General features: G+C 40.3%; 1 protein-coding gene and 1 long non-coding RNA gene across 4 annotated transcripts in view; one reads left to right on the plus strand and one right to left on the minus strand.

Annotated features, from left to right (window-relative positions):
- Positions 1–985: 985 nt before the first annotated feature.
- Positions 986–26,184, minus strand: LOC140850744 (uncharacterized). Of its 2 annotated transcripts, none has more exons than XR_012133806.1 (3): positions 25,906–26,184; positions 25,465–25,577; positions 986–2,697 (listed from the first exon to the last, which is right to left on the minus strand). It is a non-coding gene; the product is annotated as an uncharacterized lncRNA (long non-coding RNA). The 2 variants fall into 2 exon arrangements; XR_012133807.1 differs by lacking the exon at positions 986–2,697 and adding an exon at positions 21,296–23,929.
- A 25-nt stretch (positions 26,185–26,209) lies between these two features.
- RTN1 (reticulon 1) overlaps positions 26,210–27,694 on the plus strand; it is a 219,963-nt gene continuing 218,478 nt past the window's right edge. For both annotated transcript variants that reach the window (XM_037006878.2, XM_073242311.1), the window contains exon 1: positions 26,210–26,650. In XM_037006878.2, coding sequence (XP_036862773.2) covers positions 26,410–26,650 — 241 coding nt within the window. In that variant the 5' untranslated portion in view covers positions 26,210–26,409. The remainder of the gene's footprint in view (positions 26,651–27,694) is intronic.

The raw sequence follows: 27,694 nt of genomic DNA on the forward strand, positions 1-27,694 counted from the left end.
ACACTGAAAAAAACAGAATGTTCCATTAGTCAGAATGAGGAACTCTCTTTGCATTCTGGGAAACTGTAAGTTTGTTATATTGTTACAAAGATGACAGCATCAGTAGAAATTAGAAGCAGGCTACAAAGAAATACCTGATTTGCTTTACAAACCATGGCTAATGTGCACATCTGTGCACTTGAGAAGAGGTCTTGGGAAAGAGATGTAGCACTGTTATTAAGTACAGAGAACTCTGGGACAATTACTGGCTGTGGCCAGCCCTGTTTTGCTCACTATGCTAGAATGATCATTACATGAGCCAACCCACAAATCCAACACCTGAATAGCAGCAGAATTTTAATTGTGCAAAAGCGAGATAAATGGCACCAAGCAGAATATTAAATTGTAATTAATTTTAAGTGACCCTCTTAAATGAGATCCAGGACATCAAAAATAAGAAAGACATTCATGCCTTTCAACATTAGTCACATACAATAAAAGCTAATACATATATAATGTGAATGCCTCATATATGTATTTTTATTTGTATGTATGTATTTATACACACATGGAAGAATTTTACCTAAGATAATGGGTTTTGTATTAGAGTTATTAGTTTTAAAGTTGAGCTTCAGAAACCTCGAGCATTTAATTAACTTTTTGTCTTGAAACAGAATCAGATTTAAAAGCATCCAGATATTTATTTGTAAGATATATTATCAATCTTCCATTTCATTCAAAATATCTGTATTGGCAGAACATTCAGACCATGCTTGACCTAAATCTGAAATGCTATAGACTCTGCCTTCTTTTTTTTTTTGATCATCAGTGAAGGTAGCTACTGATCCCCATATTAAAAAATCCATATTCTGTTAAATAGAAATAAAATGTGGACCATGGATGTAGGCATATTAAAAAAGTAAAAATAAAAAGGTGAAATTAATATTTTTACAATATTTAAAAAAAGTCACATTGTCATCAGAAAAGTCTTTAAATTGAGGCATAATTGACATACAACATTTTATTAGTTTTAGGTGTACAACATAATGATTTGATATTTGTATATATTGCAAAATGACCACCACAATAAGTCCAGTTAACATTTGTCACCATACATATTTATAGAATGTTTTTCTTGTAATGAGAACTTTTAAGATTTATTCTCTTAGCAATTTTCAATTATGTAATACAGTATTATTAACTAAAGTTGCCATGGTGCACATTATATCCTCATGACTTACTTATATTATAACTGGAAGTTTGTATCTGTTGACTCCCTTTACCCATTTTGCCCACCTCTGACCACCTGCCTCTGGCAACCACCAATCTGTTCTCTGTAACTATGAGCTTGGTTTTTGTTTAGATTCCATATTATAAGTAAAATCATACAGTATTTGTCTTTTTCTGAATTATGACTTACTTCACTTAGCATAATGCCCTCAAGGCCCATCCATGTTGTCACACAGGGCAAGATTTCATTCTTTTTTAAAATTATTTTTATGGCTGAATAACATTCCTGTGTGTGTGTGTATAACAGTTTCTTTATCCATTCATCTGTTGATGGACACTAAGGTCGTTTCCATATGTTGGCTATTGTAAATGTTACAATAAATCTGGGGGTGCATATATCTTTTCTAGATAGTGTTGTTGTTTTCTTCATATAAATATCCAGAAGTGGAACTTGCTGGATCATATGGTATTTCTATTTTTAATTTTTTGAGTAACCTCTATACAGTTTTCCATAATGGTTGCACCAATTTACATTCCCACCAATGGTGCACAAAGGTTCTCTTTTCCCCATATCCTTGTCATCAGTTGTTATTTCTTGTCTTTTTGATAGTAGTCATTCTAACAGGTATGAGGTGATATCTCATTGTGGTTTTGATTTGCATTTCCCTGATGATTAGTGATGTTGAGCATTTTTTCATGTGCCTGTTAGCCATCTGTATGTCTTCTTTGGAAAATTGTCTATTCATATCTTCTGCCCATTTTTAAATTGGATTGTTTTTTTGGTATTTGGTTGTATGAGTTCTTTACATATTTTGGAGATTAACCCCTTATCAGATATTTGATTTGCAAACATTTTCTCCCACTCAGTAGGTTGCCTTTTCATTTATTGATAATTTCATTTGTTGTGCAGGGGAAATCAATTTTAATGTTATTTTTAACTCAACATATAAAAATATTTTCATTTCAATATGTAATCGATATAAAAAGTTATTGATGAGCTGTTTCATGCCTTCTTTCATATGAATTCTTCAAAATCCAGTGTATATTTTATCCTTATAGCACATCTAAATTCAGACAAGCTGCATTTCAAGTGCTAATAGACACCTTTGAATAGTTACTATCATGTTCAATTATGCAGTTGTAAATGATTATTTTTAATTTTTTCATTTAGAATTAAGATGAATATTAGACTTAGCTTTGGCTGCAGTGGGAGAAAACACAAAATAATAATGGCTTTATAAAGATAAAAGTTTATTTCTTTATTGTACAAAGTTGAGAGATAGTGTCAGGGACCCACCCAGCTTTTCTTATCTTGTTGCTCTGATATATGTGGTCTCTATTAGTAATGTCACCTCATGGTCTAAGAAGCTTGCTCCTTCTCCAGTCATCACAACTGCATTCCAGCCAGCAGAGGGGAGGAAAGAGGAGGAATTTTCATATAATAATCATATACCATCAGCCAGAACTTAGACACAAGTCCACAGATAGCTGCGAGAGAGGCAGAAAAATTTAATGTTAATTTAAGGTAGCCCTATGTCCAGTTTCAAATTGGAGATTTACTACTACAGAAGATAGGGAAATGTATAATGAGGAGAAACTATTAGTCTTTATTTCAATAGGGTCTTTGAAAACTCAATAGTTTTTGGAGGACGTTGTCTTAAATATACCTGTCACTGTTTGGAAATGAAACAAGGCCTCTTCAGGGTTACACCTACTTTAATAGAACTAAACCATGTATTTGTTAGTTTACTGGCAAATCTACTGACATTTAACGTTCCAGAATAATAGAGATTCTAAGTGGTGTGACCTTAGAACTATAGCAGTATGGAGAACTGGTGCTGTTTGTGACATTCAGAGAGTTTTCTAGTACTAAATTCCCTTCAGTCTTGGCTTATAACCAAGTTATCTGACATGACTTTTCTTATTCTGGCTTCCCAATCTTGTGTTCATACATAAAACATGTTTATGTTAAGAAATGTATTGAGAGTTTCTCTAAATGTGGAACTATTTTCTGGAAAGAAAATGGGCTACATGGAGGACAGACTCCATTTCCCCCCTTTTGGCAGGTTGTTTGTTGCAGTTTAACCACTTTGTTAGGTATTATTGTTTTCTTCCTAAATACTGTAAATACCCGGAAGACAAGGGCCTGTATTACTGCTTTTTGGTCCTGGACACAACTTCAGTAGAGAATTAAAATGAACAGATATTTGATATTTATAGCTAAATGCACTGCTACTTTAAAGCTATGAAATTTAGGGCAAATATTCAAAGTCAAGATTACAGATAGCACAAAAAACTGAAAGCCAAAATCTTCCTGCTTTTCTTCAAGGGCAGTTGTCTACTTTTTCAAGATATAGCCTAATTTTTGAAATAAAAGTTCTCTCATTCTCCCTTTCTCAATTAATATTCTTAACTTCCAGTCCAACAAAAAGCACTGCTGTTCCCAGAAAATACATTAAATTTTGTGGATACTTAAAGCCTGGTGATAGGCAAATGGGTTTCAAGCTCAGGTTTTATGGCATCTTAAAGTGACTTCAATAATCTAAACAAGTACAACAACATTCTCAAAATGAATCCATTTTTACTCAACTTAGTAAATGAATGCATTAGTAGACAGTTAAGGTTTGTTTGAGAAAAGGAAGGAGAGAGGAAACAATGAGGGAAAGTAGTGTCATACAACCAAATAAATAGGAAAGATTCACAGTTTGAGCCTCACTGTGATTTTTTTCTACTAGACAGTGCAGCTCCCAGGGGTCAGGGACCCTCTCTCAGGTCCTGGGCGTGTGCTTGCCACACTGTGGTTACTCAACAGGTGAAAGTTGTGAGGTGACAGAACAATTAAAATTCTTCTTCATTACACTGGCCCAAGAAATAACCTCTGAAGGACTGCCAATATCCTTTCACTAACCAAAGTTGGTTGAGTTAAAAAGATACCTGAATAAAAATGATGATTTCAAAGAAATCACTGTTGCCCTTCCCAACTCAAGCTCTTTTTAATAAGTTGAATCATGGTTGCAATGATCATTTAGAACTATTTCAGTAGCCCCTCAATTGGGTTCAAAGGAGAAAATAATACTAGAAAAGATTTAAGCCCCTTCTAAAGTTACAGATCAGAGAAAGGAGAGGGAGAATAAAGGAGATGATTGCAGATGAGAGCTTTGTGTTCCTCAGGTGTAGGTGCCTCCCCCTTTCCCTGACGTCTAAGATTCAAGGTTATGTCTTTCATTCTTCACTTCTCACTTTTACTTCTTCCTAATTCAGTTGAAATGATGATTTAACTCATCTGCACTCCTTGTTTTGAATACCTCAACTCTTTAGATTGCTATTAAGAATTTTCCACCTGGATATTCCATTTAAAGGAAAAAAAGGCTTATTTTTTCAAGGCTTTGAAAAATATTCTTAGATTTTACCACTAATTTTATTCCCCTTGGCTTTAGTCCTAAATTCAATGTAAATGAGTTGCTAAGCATTAGGAGGATTATTTGAGCCATAAATACAGGTACTCAAGCAAAAGCTATGTGAGACATTAATGAACAGCTGTAATAAAACTGACAGATATTTCAAATACAGTATTTTCTTTCCTTTTGGGGGATAATAATACACTCTCCTAATTTTTAGAATATCCCACTCTTTCCTAGTTTTCTAGAACATCAAAGCATATTTACTAGACAGAGCTTTTATTTATTTTATTTTTTTATTTGGTATCATTAATCTACAATTACATGTAGAATATTATGTTTATTAGGCTCCCCCCTTCACCAAGTCCCTCCCACATACTCCTTCACAGTCACTGCCGATCTGCGTAGTAAGATGCTGTAAAATCACTACTTGTCTTCTCTGTGTTGCACAGCCCTCGCCTTGCCCACCCCCCACTATACATGCTAATTGTAATGCCCCCTTTACTTTTCCCCGCCCTTGTCCCTCCCTTCCCACCCATCCTCCCCCGTCCCTTTCCCTTTGATAACTGTTAGTCCATTCTTGGGTTCTGTGATTCTGCTGCTGTTTTGTTCCTTCAGTTTTCCTTTGTTATTATACTACACATATGAGTGAAATCATTTGGTACTTGTCTTTCTCTGCCTGGCTTATTTCACTGAGCATAATACCCTCTAGCTCCATCCATGTTGTCGCGAATGGTAGGATCTGTTTTTTTCTTATGGCTGAGTAATATTCCATTGTGTGTATGTACCACATCTTCTTTATCCATTCATCTACTGATGGACATTTAGGTTGCTTCCATATCTTGGCTATTGTAAATAGTGCAGTGATAAACATAGGGGTGCATCTGTCTTTTTCAAACTGGAGTGCTGCATTCTTGGGGTAAATTCCTAGAAGTGGAATTCCTGGGTCAAATGGTATTTCTATTTTAAGCATTCTGAGGAACCTCCATACTGTTTTCCACAATGGTTGAACTAATTTACATTCCCACCAGCAGTGCAAGAGGGTTTGCCTTTCTCCACAACCTTGCCAACATTTGTTGTCTGTCTTTTCAATGATGGTGATCCTTACTGGTGTGAGGTGATATCTCATTGTGGTATTAATTTGCATTTCTCTGATGATTAGCGATGTGGAGCATCTTTTCATGTGCCTATTGGCCATCTGGATTTCTTCTTTAGAGAACTGTCTATTCAGCTCCTCTGCCCATTTTTTAACTGGATTATTTGCTTTTTGTTTGTTGAGGTGTGTGAGCTCTTTATATATTTTGGACGTCAACCCTTTATTGGATCTGTCATTTATGAATATATTCTCCCATACTGTAGGATACCTTTTTGTTCTATTGATGGTGTCCTTTGCTGTACAGAAGCTTTTTAGCTTGATACAGTCCCACTTATTCATTTTTGCCTTTGTTTCCCTTGCCCAGGGAGATATGTTCATGAAGAAGTCATTCATGTTTATGTCCATGAGATTTTTGCCTATGTTTTTCTCTAAGAGTTTTATGGTTTCATGACTTACATTCAGGTCTTTGATCCACTTGGAGTTTACTTTGTGTATGGGGTTAGACAGTGATCCAGTTTAATTCTCTTACATGTAGCTGTCCAGTTTTGCCAGCACCATCTGTTGAAAAGACTGTCATTTCTCCAATGTATGTCATTGGCTCCTTTATTATATATTAATTGGCTATATATGTTTGGGTTAATGTCTAGAGTCTCTATTCTGTTCCACTGGTCTGTGGATCTGTTCTAGTGACAGTACCAAATTGTCTTGTTTACTGTGGCTTTTTAGTAGAGCTTGAAGTTGGGGAGCGAGATCACACCCACTTTATTCTTCCTTCTCAGGATTGCTTTGGCTATTCGGGGTCTTTGGTGGTTCCATATGAATTTTTGAAGTATTTGTTCCAGTTCATTGAAGAATGCTGTTGGTAATTTGATAGGGATTGCATTGAATCTGTATATTGCTTTGGGCAGGATGGCCACTTTGACGATATTAATTCTTCCTAGCCAGGAGCATAGGATGAGTTTCTATTTGTTAGTGTCCTCTTTAATTTCTCTTTAGAGTGTCTTATAGTTTTCAGGGTATAGGTCTTTCACTTCCTTGTTAGGTTTATTCCTAGGTATTTTATTCTTTTTGATGCTATTGTGAATGGAATTGTTTTCCTGATTTCTCTTTCTATTAGTTCATTGTCAGTGTATAGGAAGGCTACAGATTTCTGTGTGTTAATTTTGTATCCTGCAACTTTGCTGAATTTCGGTATTAGTTCTTGTAGTTTTGCAGTGGAGTCTTTGGGTTTTTTATGTACAATATTATGTCATCTGCAAATAGTGACAGTTTGACTTCTTCTTTACCAATCTGGATTCCTTGTATTTCTTTGTTTTGTCTGATTGCCGTGGCTAGGACCTCCAGTACTGCAGTGGGGAGAGTGGGCATCCCTGTCTTGTTCCTGATCTCAGAGGAAAAGCTTTCAGCCTCTCACTGTTCAGTATGATGTTAGCTGTGGGTTGATCATATATGGCCTTTACTATGTTGAGGTACTTGCCCTCTATGCCCATTTTGTTGAGAGTTTTTATCCTGAATGGATGTTGAATTTTGTTGAATGCTATTTCAGCATCTATGGAGATGAGCATGTGGTTTTTGTCCTTCTTTTTGTTGATGTGGTGGATGATGTTGATGGATTTTCGAATGTTGTACCATCCTTGCATCCCTGGGATGAATCCCACTTGGTCATTGTGTATGATCCTCTTGATGTATTTTTTAATTTGGTTTGCTAATATTTTGTTGAGAATTTTTGCATCTACGTTCATCAGGGATATTGGTCTGTAGTTTTCTTTTTTGGTGGGGTCTTTGCCTGGTTTTGGTATTAGGGTGATGTTGGCTTCATAGAATGAGTTTGGGAGTATTCCCTCCTCTTCTACTTTTTGGAAAACTTTAAGTAGAATGGGTATTATGTCTTCTCTGTATGTCTGATAAAATTCCAAGGTGAATCCATCTGGCCCAGGGATTTTGATCTTGGGTAGTTTTTTGATTACTGATTCAATTTCGTTGCTGGTAATTGGTCTGTTTAGATTTTCTGGGTCTTTCTGGGTCAGTCTTGGAAGGTTGTATTTTTCTAGGAAGTTGTCCATTTCTCCTAGGTTTTCCAGCCTTTAGCATATAGGTTTTCATAGTAGTCTCTAATAATTCTTTGTATTTCTGTGGGGTTTCTCGTTTCTGATTCTGTTGATGTGTGTTGATTCTCTTTTTCTCTTAGTAAGTCTGGCTAGAGGCTTATCTATTTTGTTTATTTTCTCAAAGAACCAGCTCTTGGTTTCATTGATTTTTTTCTATTGTTTTATTCTTCTCAATTTTATTTATTTCTCCTCTGATCTTTATTATGTCCCTCCTTCTGCTGACTTTAGGCCTCATTTGTTCTTCTTTTCCCAATTTCAGTAATTGTGACATTAGAGTATTCATTTGGGATTGTTCTTCCTTCTTTAAATATGCCTAGGTTGCTATATACTTTTCTCTTAAGACTGCTTTTGCTGCGTCCCACAGAAGTTGGGGCCTTGTGTTGTTGTTTTCATTTGTTTCCATATATTGCTGGATCTCCATTTTAATTTGGTCGTTGATCCATTGATTATTTAGGGGCATGTTGTTAAGCCTCCATGTGTTTGTGAGCCTTTTCGCTTTCTTTGTACAATTTATTTCTAGTTTTATACCTTTGTGGTCTGAGAAGTTGGTTGGTAGGATTTCAATCTTTTTGAATTTACTGAGGCTCTTTTTGTGGCCTAGTATGTGGTCTATTCTGGAGAATGTTCTATGTGCACTTGAGAAGAATGTGTATCCTGTTGCTTTTGGATGTAGAATTCTATAGATGTCTATTAGGTCAATCTTTTCTAGTGTGTTGTTCAGTGCCTCTGTGTCCTTACTTATTTTCTGTCTGGTGGATCTGTCCTTTGGAGTGAGTGGTGTGTTAAAGTCTCCCAAAATGAATGCATTGCATTCTATTTCCTCCTTTAGTTCTGTTAGTATTTGTTGAACATATATTGGTGCTCCTATATTGGGTGCATATATGTTTATAATGGTTATATCCTCTTGTTGGACTGAGCCGTTTATCATTATGTAATGTCCTTCTTTATCTCTTGTTAATTTCTTTGTTTTGAAGTCTATTTTGTCTGACACTTGTATTGCAACACCTGCTTTTTTTCTCTCTGTTGTTTCCATGAAATATCTTTCTCCATCCCTTGACTTTTAATCTGTGCATGTCTTTGGGTTTGAGGTGAGTCTCTTGTAAGCAGCATATAGATGGGTCTTGCTTTTTTATCCATTCTATTACTCTGTGTCTTTTGATTGGTGCATTCAGTCCATTTACATTTAGGGTTACTATTGAAAGATATGTACTTATTGCCATTGCAGGCTTTAGATTCGTGGTTATGCAAGGTTCAAGGTTAGCTTGTTTACTACCTTACTGTCTAACTAGACTCGCTTATTGAGCTATTATAAACACAGTCTGATGATTATTTCTCTCCCTTCTTATTCCTCCTCCTCCATTCTTCATATGTTGGGTGTTTTGTTCTGTGCTTTTTTTAGGAGTGCTCCCATCTAGAGCAGTCCCTCTACGATATGCTGTAGAGGTGGTTTGTGGGAGGCAAATTCCCTCAACTTTTGCTTGTCTGGAAATTGTTTAATCCCTCCTTCATATTTAAATGATAATCATGCTGGATACAGTATCCTTGGTTCCAGGCCCTTCTGTTTCATTGCATTAAATATATCATGCCATTCTCTTCTTGCCTGTAAGTTTTCTGTTGAGAAGTCTGATGATAGCCTGATGGGTTTTCCTTTGCAGGTGTCCTTTTTTCTCTCTCTGGCTGCCTTTAATACTCTGTCCTTGTCCTTGATCTTTGCCATTTTAATTATTATGTGTCTTGGTGTTGTACTCTTTGGGTCCCTTCTGTTGGGATTTCTGTGTGCTTCCATAGTCTGAGCAAGTATTTCCTCCCCCAGTTTGGGGAAGTTCTCAGCAATTATTTCTTCAAAGACATTTTCTATCCATTTTTCTCTCTTTTCTTCTTCTGGTACCCCTATAATGCAGATATTGTTCCTTTTGCATTGGTCACACAGTTCTCTTAATATTGTTTTATTCCTGGAGATTCTTTTATCTCTCTCTGTGTCAGCTTCTATGCGTTCCTGTTCTCTGGTTTCTATTCCATCAATGGCCTCTTGCATCTTCTCCATTCTGCTTATAAATCCTTCCAGAGTTTGTTTCACTTCTGTAATCTCCCTCCAGATGTCTGTAATCTCCCTCTGGACTTCATCCCTTAGCTCTTGAATATTTCTCTGCAGCTCTGTCAGCATGTTTATGATTTTTATTTTGAATTCTTTTTCAGGGAGACTGGTTAGGTCTGTCTCTGCAGCTCCTCTCTCAGGTGTTGTCTGAACTATCTTGGACTGGACTAAGTTTTTTGCCTTTTCATGGTGATAGTGGTGGCTGTAGGCAGGTTGAGGGTGTGTCAGCTGGGAGAAGAAAGTCCTTTCCTTCTTGCTGGATGCCTTGCCCTTCTCCGCTGCCAGTGTTGGTTGCCCGCACTCCTGGAGCAGCCACCAGGTTAATCCCCTAAGCTGCTGTGGGCAGAGTCTCCATCAGAGCAGCGCAGAGCCCTTCGGGGAGTGGCAGGCATGCCAGGTGTGCTCCTCCATGATAGCGGTGCCCCTGCCGGGCAGCTGTGTGCCAGCAGCGGCCTTTGGGTCTGGCCCGGGTGGCTGTGATTTGGGCTGGGGTTCTGGTCGGCTGCTGGGAGCATGCCTGCTCCCTCTGGCTCCACTGCAGGTGTGTGTGGGGCTCTCCCGCATGGGCCTCTACCGGGCTCCTCTGGCTTGACTGCCACCGGTGCCTGCGAGCCGCACCTGGGCTATTCGGTTGCCACTGCTGTGGGCTCATACAAGCCTGTCCTGGTCCCCTCTGGCACTGTTGGCACACGTGATCTGCTCCCGGTCCCTTCTAGTGCCGCCACCCCCGGCCCGTGCTGCCACTCTCCTGCTACTGAGCCGGTGTGTCGGGGTCCGCGCGCCAGTTGGAGGAACAACTGGCAGGCTGCTTAGTGCCTTGAGGGGCTTCAGAGGTGCGCTGCCTCCCGGGGTTTAGGGCCCGTAAGGTTCCCTGGGATTCCCAGCTGCTGGCTAACTGTGCCGAGACGACTTTGTCCAGCTATGGGGTCCCTTTATCTTTAAGACTTGCAGAAAGCACTCGCTTTTCTTTTGTCTCATGGGCGCTGGTTGCGGGGACCTGCCCACAGGTTTTGCTTTTTTGTTTCTCTAATATCCAGCACCCTGTGCACCTTGTGTCTGCTCCCTGGGTATGGATTTCTAGAGCTGGTTGTTTAGCAGTCCTGGGCTTTCACTCCCTCCCAGTTCTGACTCCTTTCTTCTCACTGGGTTTTGGGGTGGGGGAGCGTGCAGGTCCTGCCTGGCCGCAGTTTGTATCTTACCCCCTTCGTGTGATGTTGAGTTCTCACAGATGTAGATGTATCCTGGCTGTTGTATTGCATCCACTAGTGTCTCTTTTAGGAATAGTTGTATTTATTGTATTTTCAGAAATATATATGTTTTGGGGAGGAAATTTCCTCTGAAGTACTCACACTGCCATCTTCCTGTGATCCTAGACAGAGCTTTTAGTTTAGAATTTTACCACACAAATCTCTTGATTAGAACAGCTATTCTTAACCTTTTTGGTTTCCTTTGTACTCTTGAAAATATTGAGCACCCCAAAGAACCTTTCTTTATGTGAGTTACAGCAACTGATATTTACCATATTGGAAATTAAAACTCAGAAATCTAAAATATATTTATTAATTTATTAAAAAATAAGCTCATTGCATGTTAACATAATTGACATTTTTATGGAAAATAACTATTGTCTGAAAGAAAAACTTTAGTGAGAAACACAGCATTGCTTTACATGTTTTAAAAACTCTGTAGTGTCTGACTTCAGTGAAGATGTCTGGACTCTCATATCTGCTTTTGCAGTCAATCTGTTGCAAATTCTTAGATCATGTTATCATGCTAGGTAGCCTCATGCTATCATGAAAGAATGAGAGTGGGAAGTAAAAAACATCTTAATATTTGTTATGAAATCAGTTTTGACCTCAAAAAGTCTGAGGCCACACATTTGGGACCACTGATTCAGAACAATATTTGGTCCATGAAGAAAGAAGGTGTGATATTCATAATTAAAAGTAAAGAAATTTAGAATTTTAGGCCTAGAAGCTGCTCTATTAAGTATTGGGACATAATTTTTTGAATATATTTTAAAATAGTTTATTCACTGTTTAAGTTGTAGAGGTAGAGATTAGTTCTAAAATTTGAAAAATTCCTCATTTTTGACATTATTGAGTGTCAATATGTGGGAAAAGTTGGGGTTCCTATGGCCAGGATCCTCACTGAACCTAAACCACTTGATGATGTAACTGGCCTGTTTCTAGGCAATTGCTTTCACACCCACAGGCAATAAACTATTATTGACTGAGTCACTATATAAAGAGTTCGGCCCAGTGCTCTGGGTGGAGGTAGAGATGTTAGTGCTTGACCTGCTTCTGGGAGAACAAGCCGGGTAATAAATCCTTTCACTCCAAGAACATTTTACTGTCATTTCTTTGGTCACACTGAATCCATAGTGAACTTGCCTGGGGCTGAAACCCATTGGCAAGACACAATAATGTAAGCACACACACACACACACACACACACACACACACACACACACACACACACACACGAACTTAAAATAATCTTCAGAAGTTGTTATCTGTGATCTTACTATTTTAACTAGTTATCACTGTCATACTGCCTAATAGAGTCAGCATGGAAATAGCCCAGGGTTCTGAATGTTAACTTCAGAATTGTCTGCCTTGTGAGTTTGTGCAAGTTACCTCATTTCTCTAAACCTAGCGTCCTCATTTGTGAAATGGGAATAAAAGTCCCTGGAATGCAGAATTTTAAGGATGAGAGCGTGTGTGTATGTGTGCATGTGAAGTCAGAGAGCTAATAGCTGTGCCTGTAAGGATTAAGCCCCCACCTCACAGTTTAGCAGGGATTTTGATGGACAGCTATGTTGGGCTCCCCCTGGAAGCAGGTGGGGGTGGGGTTGAACTCATGAGTAAGGAGGAGCTTACTTGCAGTTGGGCTGCAAAGACCCTGCTGAACCAACATCAGGCCAGATCCAAGTGAGATGAAGCCCGGGCAGCAGAAGAGCATGCGTGTCAGTTACTACACGTTACAGGGACACGAAACTAGGGAGGACCCAGGAATGAATGACAAAGAGCAAACCACCAGGTCACCAGAGAGGAGTCTCAGATCAAGGCCAGGAATTAGGAACAATTAAGGCTCTGGAGAGGGTACAAAGAATCTTGAGAGAAAAATGTGAGGCTGTGCTTGAGCTTAGTGAGGGATAAACCTCTCTGAGGTGTTGGCCGGGACCAGTCACACAGTGTGGCCGCAGGGGAGGGTGGGGGCATTTTACCATGCTTCTAGCCAGGCACCAGATGGATCTGGCCTGGGGGAAGTGAATATTACCCCTTTCTTCGCCTCTCTCCCCTCTTCATGTTGTAACAGAAGTGGTCTTTTCTGCGGAGAACTCATTCCATACAGAGAAAGTAACGCTGACCCCACCTAGGTGACCAATCTTCCTGATTGCCTGGAACTGAGGGGATCCCCACAGCACAGACTTCCAGCTTTAAAACTGAAAGAATTCCAGGCAAACTAGGACAAGCTGGCCATCCTGTCCCACACTATAACCAACCCCAAGTCCAGAGCAACACTCATATCACCCCAGTTAGGCCTGATGGAAGTCCTCCCTAGGACATTCTTCTCAGAACTATTGGCAAACATGGCTCTCTTGCTCCTGGCTGGACTAATTTGGTGGGTTGGATGCCATGATTTGCCAGTGTTCATTTCACCCACTACAGGGAGAATTTCTGTCTGCTAGATAAAGAAAAATCCCAATCTTTGATGAACATCTCCATCCAGCTGAGCCTGAAGCAAGACCTTTCAACAATATGAACTTAAATAAATTCTCTCTTCTGCCTAAGTTTGGATTTGGCTTTTGGCCTGGCTTAATATAGGGAGTACCTTGAATAGAAGGCAGCTGTAAGTCATTGCATATACTTAGCTACCAGAAGCCTTTCTTACTATGTGAGAAATGAGAGCTGACTGGGTTAAAAACTGTATTACAGGAATGCATAAACTATAAATTCCTCTGCTTCAACCAATGCCATATGATTTCCTATCTTACACTGACTTGCTATATCTGTTAAGGTGAACTTTACCAGATTAGCCTTTTCCTTGAATTCTTATGCTGGGTGTTGTCAGTGCCATAACTGTCCTCAGTATCTCCTCAACCCCTCTGTCTTAGCTCTTCCAGCACTACATCTTGCTTTAAATATCCAACCACATTTCTTCCAGCAACTTGCTAGCATTAAATGAGCCTAGCTCTACATCTTTCTGGGTTCCTAGCTACAAACACTTCTCCTTGACCTACTTGACTATACCTTGGCCATGGCTAACTTCTGTCCCTACTTGGCCTAGACTGCCCTCATCTTGGCACCAGGAGGGACTGAGAACCAATAAATGGACCTTTGGCTTAATCTTTGGACAGTTGGATTCTGTTCTTATTTGCAGCAGCCTTTTTTTGTCTTTATTTGAAATACGGTCCTCTTCCAAATAATGTTTTAGGCTTTAATGATCAAGAACTTCCTCTCGTTATCACATAACTTTGGGTAATTGGGTGAGCAAAGTGGTAAATGTGTGGAATGGGCTTGTGAAAAGCTGAGTAAGGGCTGAGTTAGCACGGATGCTGTTTCAGCTGTAGTTTTCACATTTTAGTGGGAATAAGAGTAACTTGAGGTGCATACTTGCATATTTCTGAACCTATTTCCAGTGAACGTGACTCAGTAGGTCTGGAGTAGGGTCTAGGAATAAGCATGTGAAGCAAGATTATCAAGTGATTCTGATGTAATTGGTCTCTAGCTCATATTTTGGGAAATATTCCTTTGTGGCATGTTCAGAACATAGCTTGGGGCAAAAAAGACCCTGATAGTCTCCATATACTAGAATAGGTATAGGGTGGCTCATCTTTGTGATTTGAAAGTGCCTTTTGGGTCTTTTATGATGATTGGCTTGTTTTCCTTAAGCAGTTTGGTAACCTTAGATGTCAGGATGATGAAACATGGTAAGAACTATATCTATCTATCCCATATTTCACAAACCCCAAATTTGCTAGAAACCATTTTTGCTCAGTGGCCTGCCCCAGTCATTAGCATCATGGAATGTCTAGAGATGATTCTAGACAATTGACCTTTACAGTCTCATATTTGATTCAGCTCAGCAAAGAGCCAGTCTTGCTAGCAGCAATTCAGGGCTGTATGAGACAGGGGCCAGGTCCTGGAGCTATGGGACAATTATCCAAAATATAATTGTACCTCAGTACAACATATACTGAAAGATGGTGTCCCTCAGTTGGAACACTGTCACAGACTGTTGGCAGGAAGTCTTTTTTTTTTGCAATAATAGAACTATTTTATTAAACATATCGATGTACTTATTTTGTACAGAACACAATTAACATTTCTTCCTCTCCTGCTTCATGAGGCCACGACTCTGGCAGGATATCTTAGTGTATCTGTACCTGTATTCTGGGACGGATGAACTTACCCCCTTAGAACTGGGCCTCCTAGCACCAGTATGGGTAGCTTCCATGGTACAAGTATATTGGAAATCTTGATTCTTTCATGATATCTTGGGAAGACAGAGTCCAGGAAAACCATGCACCTTCCTAGGAGAACAAAATGCCAGCTCTGGGAAGACCACAGATTCTGAGGCCTTTAGGAAAAAGTGGGCTATATATACTCAGAGTTATAGTCTTTTAGTAGAACTAAATAGTTATCATGAATAGCTAGTTTCTCAAGGTTGGCTACCAATGGTTTCAATGCCAGTGGGATTTGTCTCCTGGCTATGTCATTCACATGGAATGCAGTGGGCATGGGGATCCATGGAATGCTACTAATATGGTAACACTGGGGACAACATTGGGTGGAAATATACATGGTCTCTAGTTATCAGATAGTCTATAGTTCCTGAAAGTGCTTAGGTTGGTAGAACTTGTTGGGGATGTAGATTGACAGCTGCTAGGATTGCTCTGTGATGAGATTCATCCTTTGCTAAGGCCCTTATTACACCAGAGCTGATATTTTCCACTTTCTCTCTCCACTGAGGGCTTGTAAATGACATAGTGACTCGCCTTGCCAAATACAAAGAGGAAAAGAAAGCTAGAGTCAGGTTAGCCTAAATTCATCAGTTTAAGATGGTCCTTAAGGAGGCCACCAAACCTGAGATAAATATGTAGATTTCTGGGGTAGAATTTAAGGGACACTGTATCAGTTTTAATTGGTAGGCACAGTAATATGGACAGAATCACAACTATCTCCACTTAGGTGGCCCCAAATGGACTAACTCTTCAGAACTTACTGAAACTTATTAACTAGAGTGGTTTCATCCAGTCCAAACTGAGTGAGCTAAATGAAATTGGCAATCCAGGCCAAGACTAACCTGTGGCTCTGCTATTGTCCCTGAAATTTCCAGGCCCAGCCACTCCACTAGGCATCCTTCAGAACCCACTGTAGTTAAGCTGTGGATTTTCCATAGCAGCCAAGCAGGAAACTGTATTTATTATCACTGGAGATTTTTATCTCTAACCATCCTGGAGTAGTGGTTTATGAGGAAGCCCAAACTTCAAGGCACCAGTGCCAAAGTCTGAAGGTCAGAGATTTCAGTGTCAGTCCTCCATTTCTTTAAAATTTATTTGGGAGGCTGAGGGAAAAAATTATAGGAGAAGCAAGAGAAGAAGGTGATGGGCTTCAGTCTTCAAATTTTTAGGACTGCTCTGACCTGCATGGCCTTGGGCTGGGGGTGGTATTCCTTTCTGCACATTGGGGTTAAAGGGCAGAGTAGGTACAAACTGACAGAACCCAAAGTTAGCTTCAGAGCCTGCAGATGCCATAGCTGCACAAAGTCTCTGCCACATAGGTGACAGAGAGCAGGAAGCCAGGAGTGGAGAGCTAGTGACTCAGGTTTATCTGGCAAGGGGGTGGAGACTTGCAAAGTGAAAAGAGGCTGATGTGAAACCAGGAAGGCCAAGTCACCAGAAGTGAAGGCAGATCTGAGGAAGAAACCATGATAAGCAGGGATTGAAAGCTGAAGTTGAAGCCACTCCATCTCCAGAAGAAAATATGGTCAAATCCAGGACCCAGGATATCATAGGATCTGGATGTGCCTGGTAGGGACCCCTGGAGGTGGTGACTCTGCTTAATCTAATGGGTCCCCAATGTGTCTTCTAGTGGGACTCCTCACACTTCATTTACTTATTCAGCCATCATACATTAAGAATCTACTATATGTTAGGTACTGCCCTATAAAATGGGCATACTAATCAGTAAGGAAAAAGACATCCAAAAATATCAGTGATAACTTGTTTAACACAACATATAGGAAGAAGTTTAAGTTTATAGGACCAGAACAACTCTTAAGTCAACATGACTTCTAAATCTGAATCACTGGCTTTGACCTCCTTTTCTCATTTCTAGTATCCAGCTTGGTACCTTCACCTGTGTCTCATCTGCACCTTCAATTCTGCATGGCCAAACATTAGCTAATTCTTCCTCTACAAACAGTTTCTCTGTGTTTTTAAAAAATTTCCTCTTAAAAAAATGTCAGTGACATGTATGAACCCTCTATATCCCAAATTCTAGATCTTTGGGTCAGTTTTTACTCTTCCTGTGCTCAAAAAGTTATCAAATTCTGTTGACTGAAGTATTTCTTATATTTGTTCCATTTCTAATATTATTTCTTCTTTCCCAGTGCACTTCATCAAAACAATTTAAATAGCCTGCTAGCTATTTTTCTTCCCTCCTAATCCATTTTGTTACTATCTTTTCTCAAATAACATTCCATACATCTCATGAAAAATCTTATCTACAAATAAAAATTCAAACACCCTAACCTAGAATTCTAGACAATCTGAGTCCAACCAATTTTTCTATTTTTATTTCCAAATTTGTCTATCGTTTGCTCTAGAAAAATGGACTTTCTCTTCTCTGTAAGTGCCCTATAATTTCTCTTTTCCATACTCTTGCTGTTCCTTAGACCAGAATGATCTCTGTTCATCAGCTCCTTAAGTACAAATCCTAGAACTTTCAAAGTCTAGCTCAAATATTTCTCTTCCCATGAAGCTTTTCTGTTATTCCAGATGGCAGTAATCTTTGTATCTTCTGATTTGTCGTATCACTTTATCTGTACCTTTTTCTTTCCACTTTTCACTGTTTACTTTGGATTTTGGTTATTCCTATGCAAATTTTATTACTTCCATGGTTTGATTATAAACATCTTGGAAAATTGATTTATCTTTGTATTTCCAAAGTGTCTGGTACATTTGAACAAAGTTGTTGGGACTCACCAAATATTTCTTAAACTTCTTTATATTTCTTAGATCCTTTGTCATTAGACCTGGGGCATATGGCTGGTTCTGGCCCACGTTCATTAAGAAGTTATACATAATACTTCCAGTTTGCCGTATTTTGGAACAGATGGGAATTCTACACCCTTTCTTCCCTCCTCCCATTCTGTTTCACTTTATAAGGCCACGTGTTCCAGATGCAACTTGGTGCAGTTTCTGTAAGTCTGTGCCCATTTCAAACAGACTCCCTGACTGATCACATGTATCAGAGCTCCCCCCTGAACTGTACTAGATGTGAATCTAAATAAGATATTATGTTGTGCTAAGCCACTGAAATTTCAGAGTTAATATGTTACTGCAGTGTAGCTTGTCTCAACCTGACAAACAAATGAAGTATTCAATCAGTGTATGAATGAACAAAAAATGTGGATATCTATTGAATAAATTGTGTTGCTGGAACTGTTTGAAGATTGATACACAATCTTTTGGGGGTTCTGAATTCACAGCTTTTTTCAGAAAAAGGAAAACATCATCAGACTGTAAATAGTCTACCATTTGATTACATTTTCCTACAATACCTTAAAAACTTCATTTGTTAATCAACTATGTATGTAGTTTCATGTTTCTTTTTTCCAGGTAGCAGAATTCAGTTAGGTATTAGAGCTATATCATTAAAAGGTATACATGGGGTTTTCTTGGTGCAGTCAAGTGCATAATCCTTATCTTCCTCTGGCTCACTGACAGCCTCTACTCCCCTTTCATGAATAGATAGATCTTTGGTGCTTAAGAGCACCTTACATGTATAATTTACAAGCAAAACTACTTAGTGTCTAAAGGAAGCTGCCTGATTACTTTTGAGACTCATACAACTTTTTTCTTAGAGAATTCAAAAAAGATGAGCAAGTTTAAAGAAGAAAACAAATGTTTTTACAATCTAGAGACAACTTCTGTTACAATATTACAATCTGCAAGGATTATTGAGCATATTTATAGTTTGTTGAAATGTATTCAGCCCTAGGGAAGTCAGCATCTTCCTCTGACCCTCAAGGGCCTGCAACTGCAATTCTGTAGGCTGTCCTCCTTGGGTAGTGCAATGCTTTAGCCTTCTCCTCTTATCAAAATCTAAACTCAGCTTAATAAAGCTGTCTGATAATTCACTATGAGATATTAATACTATGGATGAAGACTTACCATTTCTGGGGATGTTGCCATTTACCACAATACCAACCTGCCAAATTTATAAAGTCAAATATTGAATTTCTAACACCAATGACAGGCTAGAGTGGGAGAAATATTTGGCAAGATCTAAGGTCTTCACAGTTAAGCTGAATAGCAACTTGTGATTCTGTTGAAGAATAACATTATTCCAGAGGATCATCTAGATGCTTCTGGAGAGCAACTGTTTCTCTACTTGAGATAGTTGGCATATTGCTTTTAGAACAGATGGCTAATCCCATGACTGGTGTTCTAATGTGCTGTGCCCATTTCAAACAGATAAAGACCAACATTCTCTTTTTTGCTTATTTCTTCAAGTGAAATGAAACAGACCCAAAGTGTTCCTGTTTCTTGACTATGTTCTTGGTATCCTGGACTATCTTCATGCTAAGAACTTTTGTTTGGAATCTTCTGCTATCATTAGAACTTTCACTTAGGTTGTTTTCCCAGTTGTGATAGGCTTATCCTGACTTTATCACTGTCTTACACCTGTAACCAATTAGGGCTGCCATGGAATGATGACCAATGAATCAAGACAGCTTATAAGTACATAAAAGCTACAGGGTTTGTGTGGTCCTATCTACTCTGTGATAGGTCAAACTTGTATTATGGCCTGGCTCTAGCCCTTTTATGTTAGTATTCCCCTCCATAATCCTCAGCACTCTCATGTAAATTTAAGCTTCTGCCAGGCACTCTTTTAGGCTCCCATTTACAGTGGAGTTCCTGCCCAGTCCCTAAATTTAATGGAAAGGCAGCTTTATGGGTAATGAGCTCCAAGCAAGGAGAGAAAATAATGTCTTCTCAGACCACACTAACCCCAAAGGAGTCCTAGGGTCCCAAGATTTCCTAATATATTTGTCAGGCCCAAAGAACACCTCATAAAGATGGTATAACATCTTGGAAAGTGCCCTATAATTTCTCTTTCTCATGCTCTTGCTATTCCTAGGCCAGAATGATCTCTGTTCATCATCTTGGTTTTCTCATCTTGGAAGATGGTATGACATTTCCGCCTTGTAGAGGTTGGGTCCATATGAATAAGGCCAGAGCCGTTTAAACTGGAACTCACCTCATAAAGTACGAGCCAACCACTAATCTGGGGTTTCAGTGATTGAAGTCTAAGTTTAGAAGAAACTAGTTTTTGGCTAACGTTCTTACTGAGCTGTCCAGGGTTCTGACTTCTTTAGAGGTCATTAGTAACTTCCCTATCCCTGGTCTTGATGCTGGTGATTTTGCTTTACATTCTGAATACTTTGGGTGTAGTCTGTGGCCACTAATCTTGAATACCCCAGTAGTTTACTTTGAGCTGTGCTGAGCCAGGCTCTTGTCAATGGCATACTGTGTAAAAACTGAAAAATTGATTATACTGTGTCAGGACTTTTAAGTTGGAGAGAATAAGGCATAGAGGCAGAATACTTAGACTTTAGTAACAGCTTCTTTAGCCATGTGACTTGGAAGATATCTCTGAAGGTTTCTAAGAACCTTGGTTTTCTCATCATCCCTGAACAATAATGTGAAGAATATATGAAACATAAATGACAAAAAACGCAATACAAAGAACATTTAAATATATTTGAGGAAAAAGACACCTGACTAGAAAAGTAAACACTGGACACAAAGGTAATTCAAAAAATAAGAAAGACAAATTACCCACATGACATATAAAAATTAACTCAAATTAGACCAAATACTTAAATATAAGACTTAAAACTATAAAACTCTTAGAATAAAACATAGCTGTAAATCTTTTGGCCTTGGATTAGGTAATAGTTTCTTAGATATGATACCCAAACCATAGGAACAAAAGATAAAATAGATGAATTGGACTTCATAAAAATAAGATACTTTGTGTTGCAAAGTAAGTGAAAAGATAATCCACAGAATGGTACAAAAAAACTTGTAAATCCTATATCTGATAAAGGAATTGTATCTGGAATATATAAAGAACTCTTACAACTCAATAATAAAAAGACAAATAACAGAATTAAAAAATGGGCATAGGATTTGAATAAATATTTCTTCAGAGAAGATGTACAGATGGCCAATAAGCACATGAATTAGCTACCAGAGAAATGCAAATCAAAACCACAGTGTGATATTACTTCACACCCACTAGGTTGTAATAAAAAAGACATATAATAACAAGTGTGGCAAGGATGTTCAGAAATTAAAACCCTCACACACAGTGCCAGGATTTTTAAATGATGCAGTTAATTTGGAAAATAGCCTGATAGTTCCCCAAATAGTTAAACACAGAGTTCCCCATATGAGTCAGCAATTCTAACCCTAGATATATACCCAAAATGACAGAAAACATGCCAACAAAAACTTGTACATATTTATAGCAGCTTTATTTACAATGGCCAGAAAGTGGAAACATGTTCATCAACTGATGAATGCTTAAACAAATTGTGGTCTAGATCTGCACAATGGAGTTTTAGTCATCAAGAAAAAGGACTGGAATACTGATACCTGCTGTAACATGGCTGAAACTTGAAAACATTATGCTAAGGGAAATAAGCCAATTACTAGGCAGGCATATATTGTTTGATTCCCTTCATATATAGTGTTTAGAATAGGCAAATCTGTGGACTCAGTAGGTAGGATTTGGATTTGTGGGAGTGGAGAGTGGGCTGATGGGTATGAGGTTTCTTTTTGGAGAAATGGAAATGTTTTATAATTGATTATAGTGATGGTTGCTCAACTATGTGAATATACTTAAAACCATTGAACCATACACTTTGTATTATGTGCAAATTATATCTCAATAAAGCTGTTATTAAAAAAATACAAATTAACAAGAAGCACATGAAAAAATCTAATTCATTGGACATCAAATAAAAAAGCTTAAATTACTATGAGATACCATAATCTCTCATCAAATTTTGGAAATTAAAAGCATGTGTGTGTGTATTAAATGAGATCTACTTATAGAACTATTCAAGGCAATTTACCTCTACCATGTATATTTTGGTTTTCTTCTCAAGCTTAGAATATCCTAAAAGATGTTTTGTGAGTCCAAAGCATGGAGAACTCAAGTTAAAGATCTCTTAATTCATGTTTTTTTCCCAAAGAAATAAAAAATCTTTGCAGTTTTACTCAAGTGTACAAATTAAGGAAACATAACTGGGTTTGATGAAAAGTGATCAACTCTTTTCTTCTCACCCCTACTGGACGACACCACATGCTTGCATGGCAAATTAAGTAACAGCAGCCACTCCCCATGGACAGAAGGAGCCTGGTGTGCTCCAAATGTGTCGTGAGACACTTGTGAGTGCTTCTTCTGGGGAAAACACAGCTGTCTGTGCGCCAGCCTGTAGTCTCTATAGATTAGTTTCAATCTAAACATTCTTTCACTGCAGTTGGAAATGGAGAACTTTCCATATCAAATTCAAGAGCTTCCACACACTATAGTAGAGTGAGAACCATTTTGCAAAATGAGCTGGATGCCACATAGATAAAATAAGCTCTGAACCAACTCCACACACAATGATTTCAGACAAATCTGAGGTTCCACAGTGAGTCTCATTTTCAGTTAAACTCTTATCCTATTAAGTCAATGTGAGTGATTCCATAGTTGCATTCTCTTCTAAAAAGTTTAGAAGTAAGGCCTTGGCTTGGTGGCTGGTAAGCTTATATATAATCCAGAAAAGGCAAACACTTGGTGTGTGTTGACATGCCACCCTCACTTGTATGAATGTAGCTGCTGCTTATTTTTCTAGATGATACTCTTTCCTACTGAATCTGAACATGGGCCAAGACACTTTCTCAACACAGCACCACAAGCATTCATTACTAATCAACCAATGAATTAATTCTATTTGCTGATATGGGCTACTCCGTGTTGAAACGTGTGTGTGTGTTTTACCCAACTACTTAGAAAATCTTTGAAGTATATTTATCTTTATGAAAGGTGTGGCTTTCTGAGTATAGGAATTATAAGTAGAAACAGACCAATTGTCACTAAATACAGGGGAACATTTCTCATCTACTTTACCTTAAGTGCCTGAAGTGGTTACTGTTGACTCCTTGGTCTTTACAAATACAAATACCAGGCAGAATTTTTAGCATTATAAGCATTTTTTGGGAAATACGTTGGCAAGTACTATTATATTTTAAAAATATACCTTACATATATCAACCCATTTAGTGCTCTGCAAACCCTATTACAATATCTGGGTTATAGTTGAGGAAACTGAGGCACAGAGCTCTTAAATAACTTTACTATTGAAGCTGGAAAGGATTTGTATCTTGATTAAGGTTTACTTGCAATGCTCTTCCTGCATGCCCCCACACTCCCTCTCCCCATGATACAAGGTTTGGTCTAAGTTAAGAAACTAGTGTTAAAGAAACGCTCCTAACCACATTCCTTCTTTTGATACAATGAACAAAACTTCTTTTCTAAAAAACAATAGCTAAAGACAAAACCTGACAGGTCTTTTGTCTCAACTCTTCTTGCAAAGGATCCTTTCTTTGTAAGTGCCAACCCTATTTTCTTTGTCTCAACAGCATTTTAGAACAATTCATAACTTATAGCAACTGTGAATTCCATAGTTGACTTGTGTGTTATGTTCACAAATCTTCAAATTTGTCAAGCTTTGTAAGTTCACAGGGGTGCAAATAAAAAAAAATAATATTGACAAACATTGGTAATTTCAAAGCATAGCATCAAACCCAAAAGTTTCTTCACCCAAATAGATAATTATTTGTATAAATTCAAAGGTGGAACCTAATAAGATAGTTTCAAAAACTGTTAAAACTGAGAGTATACCTCTTGTCAGCAGAGCAAAATAGAATCATTTATCAAAATGGAGTTTCAACTAAATTAGAAATGGGATGAAAATTCTCAAACAAAATAGAAATTTTCAATTTCCTCTATCAAGTAAAATCTAAATATACTTAACTGGCTACTTCCTCTATACATTCTCAATTAGAGTAATTATCAGCATCTGATTAAATATGGGAAATAATTAGAATGGTATTCCCAAAGTCCTAATCTATTTAGGCATAAGAAAGTTAAGAGGCTCGCATAGTTATTCCAGTTTTATAATGATGACCTTCATTAGTGTTTCTCAGAGAAACAAAATAACATATTCCACATTATTCTGTGTGTTACTCCCTTACCATTAACAATTCTAAAATATTCAGTACCCATCGATAACCACTTAATATTTTATCATTAGATTTTTCTGTGTTCTTGGCACATTATCAATAATGAAACTAAGAAATTTCCATCTGGTATTTTTGATGCTTCAGGGTATTCTAAACAATAGATCTGAAAAAAAAAAAATCTCACCAGCATCCTGATTACATAAAAGGATTAAGATCCATGGAAAGACAGCAATGGAATAGTTTCTCATCTTAAAGATTTCTTAAACAGGCTCATTTTTCCCATGGAAAGATTTCAAAAACCATGGTGGCTCATGATAACCCAAGAACTTTTTGGTTATTATTGTTGGAGGAGGTGGTAGTTTTAAAAATAGATTTATTGAGGTAAAACTGATGTACACTTAACTGCATATATTTATGGTGAACAGTTTGATGAGTTTTGACACATGTATATACCTTTGAAGCTATCACCATAAATCAAATAATGAATATGTCCATCATAATTTTTGAAAGTATCAATAATATAACATTTTGATCATTAGCTCCCAGAGGCATCTGGCACTAGTAGGCCTTATTTATTGTCTATTGAGTGAACACATTTTCTCACTGAACATCTTTCGAATATTAGTGTACTAGAGGAACAAAGGGTTGCACAGGATTTAGGCTTTTAAGTTTCAGCATCTTTGAGGAGCTTCTGAATGGTGCTGAAGTTGGCCTTTGAGTATGTAAATCGACAGGTATGAAATCCTCAGTATGCCCATGGCGGCTTAGCAGTCCCACAGAGCTCTCCATGCCCCACCATTTCTATAGATGGAGTGGCGGATAAGCCTTCCTCCACCCTCTGTGTTGGATTGAACCTTATTTTTTTTTCCAACCACATCGATTTATCGACAATGTAAGGAACCAATAAAGCACAAGTTTTGTTTGAAAAGATGGGTCTAAATATGAAAATAACACATTATATACCAAGTCACTTCCTTCCTCTGAGTTTCAGTTTATCCCTCAAGTATCTTCCAACTTACCAGAGAGAGCTGTAAAGGGAAAGGGGAAAGCAGCAGCAAGCCTCCTGAAACGTCCAACTTCTCCGGTCACATAGACTGCGCAATAAGCTGTGCAGGGCTCTGGCTCAGGGTTTCTGAAAGGAAACATAGCTGCTTTTGTCCTGCCTAGTGACATCCTATTTTCCTCAGTGCTGGTAGAGTGCAGTCTGGTAAGCTCTTTTCAGAGGCCCTCCTGAGCTCTTTCCTGTACCCTGTACGGTTTGTAGCCCTGTTCTGGAAACAGTTTGAGGACGCAGCACTTAACCTCGGGCTGCAGATTCCCGGGTCTCCCTCCGCCAACGCCCATCTCCACCCCTCCCGCGCCCACCGCCCCGCCCTTAGCCGATCCCAGTGGCTCTCCAAGCTGTGGCCTTGGGGTCTCCTTGTTAGCCTCGGGTCCCAGGACACCGGTCCCGGCTTAACTTTACGAGTTGCGAGGGCGGCGTGCCTGCTCAGTCACGCTCCCGCTGGGGGCTGCTTCCACCTGCTCATCCTCTCTTTGATTCTTCCCCAGAGGAGAGGAAGCCTCAAGCGGATCTGGCACATCCCTAATCGGGGCCTGCTGCAGGCCGGGGGCTGCCGTGTGCCGAGGAAGCCTCGGGCTAGGCAGGCCATTTTCACCTGCGTAATAACAGGCTCGTGAGCAGCGCGGCGGCGGCGGCTGCGCCGGGCGGGAGGAGGAGCGCGGGCGGCGGCCGCGGCGGGGCGGGGCGGGGCGGGAGCGAGGGCAAGGGCGGGGCGGAGCCGGGGCGGGCGAGCGGCGGGCGGCGGGCGGCAGGAGGCCGGAGCGGTAGCGGCGGCGGCGGTGCTGACACCGCAGCCTCCGGCTCGAGTCCCGGCGGCGGCAGCAGCAGGGAGCGCCCGCCCGCCGCGCATCGCACCTCGGCCCCGCCAATCCGCAGTCGTAGCGCCGGGGCACCGCCAGCCATGGCCGCGCCGCCGGATCCCCAAGACGAGCTGCTGCCGCCGGCTGGCCCCGGGTCCCGATGGCTCGGGGGCCGGGAAGAGGGAGAGGACGGAACGGTGACACCGAAAGGGGCCAAGCCGGCGCCGCAGACGGGGGAGCCCAGCCGGGGCTTGGGTGCCTGGGCCGGGGAAGCGGCGTCGCGGGACCAGTGCTCGGGCCCCGCCCGGCCGCCGCCCGTTGCCATGGAAACTGCCTCCACAGGTAAGGCGGGCGCGCGCCGCTGCCCCGCAAATGGCGTCCCCTCCCGCAGCTCCCGCTGCACCTCCCCGCGCTCTCTGCCAGGAGCGCCAGCTTCACCAGCCTTCGCCACGGGCGGCCCTAAATACTAGCGAATTGGTGGAAAACAGGAATGTATTTTTTTCCCCAAAGGCATGGAGAAAGACAAAATACTATTGGTTCTTTTTTTTTCATGATCGTTATTATTCCGGCTTTAAAAATTGTCCTTAGGCAAACCGCAGCATCCAGGCTGCAGGCGCGCCCGTGTACAAGTTTCTTCCTTCTGCCAAGGGATTTGGGGGCTGCAGGGCCCGCTTGACCGGTCCGACGGTTTTTTGGGGCGTGTTTGCGCGCAGCTTGCGCGCCTGCGACAGGGGACGCGGACAACGAAGCGCCCGGCTGGTCTGCAGCCCTCCGACCCGGCTTGGTCCGGGACAGGGACGTGGCTGTAACTCTTCCTCAGGCTTCCCTCCACAGGCCGCCACACCCTACTGCCTCCCATCCCGCCAGCCCCTCTCCCCGCCGGAAACAAATCCCGGAGTGTGTGCGTCTAATCGGGAGGCACGGCGTCCCAACAGCGTTGGAGTTGTGGCAGCCCCCGCCCAGAGCCCTTGGTCCTACTCGGCCCCGATGCACCCATCTCGCAGGGGCACTGAAACTTGGAACCTCTAGAGCGGCCGGCCTGGCTGCGTCGGTAGGGGACTTGGTGGTGACTGGAGGAGGTACAGGTTACCAGCAGTGTGAACCCGTCCGGGCATTTGGAAATTGCTCTGGGCTCGACATCCCTTTGCCTGATTCCCGCCTTCCGCGGATGTCCCGCGGGGCCAGGGGCCCTGGAGCTTCTTGGCCAAAGGATGCAGGAGGCGATCTTTGGGGAGGGGCTGCCGGCCTGAGTAACGCTGTGTTTCCAGGCAGTGGGTTGGAGGGTGCTGTGCTGTGCTGTTCCCAGAGAAAGCTTTGCTGTGGTGGAGCTGTGTAATTTTGGATTTTGGAAATGTAGCCCCGGAGGGTCCGAGGTGATGGGTGCTC

The sequence above is a fragment of the Manis javanica genome, chromosome 8 (assembly GCF_040802235.1).
Source record: "Manis javanica isolate MJ-LG chromosome 8, MJ_LKY, whole genome shotgun sequence".
Taxonomy (NCBI): Eukaryota; Metazoa; Chordata; class Mammalia; order Pholidota; family Manidae; genus Manis; species Manis javanica.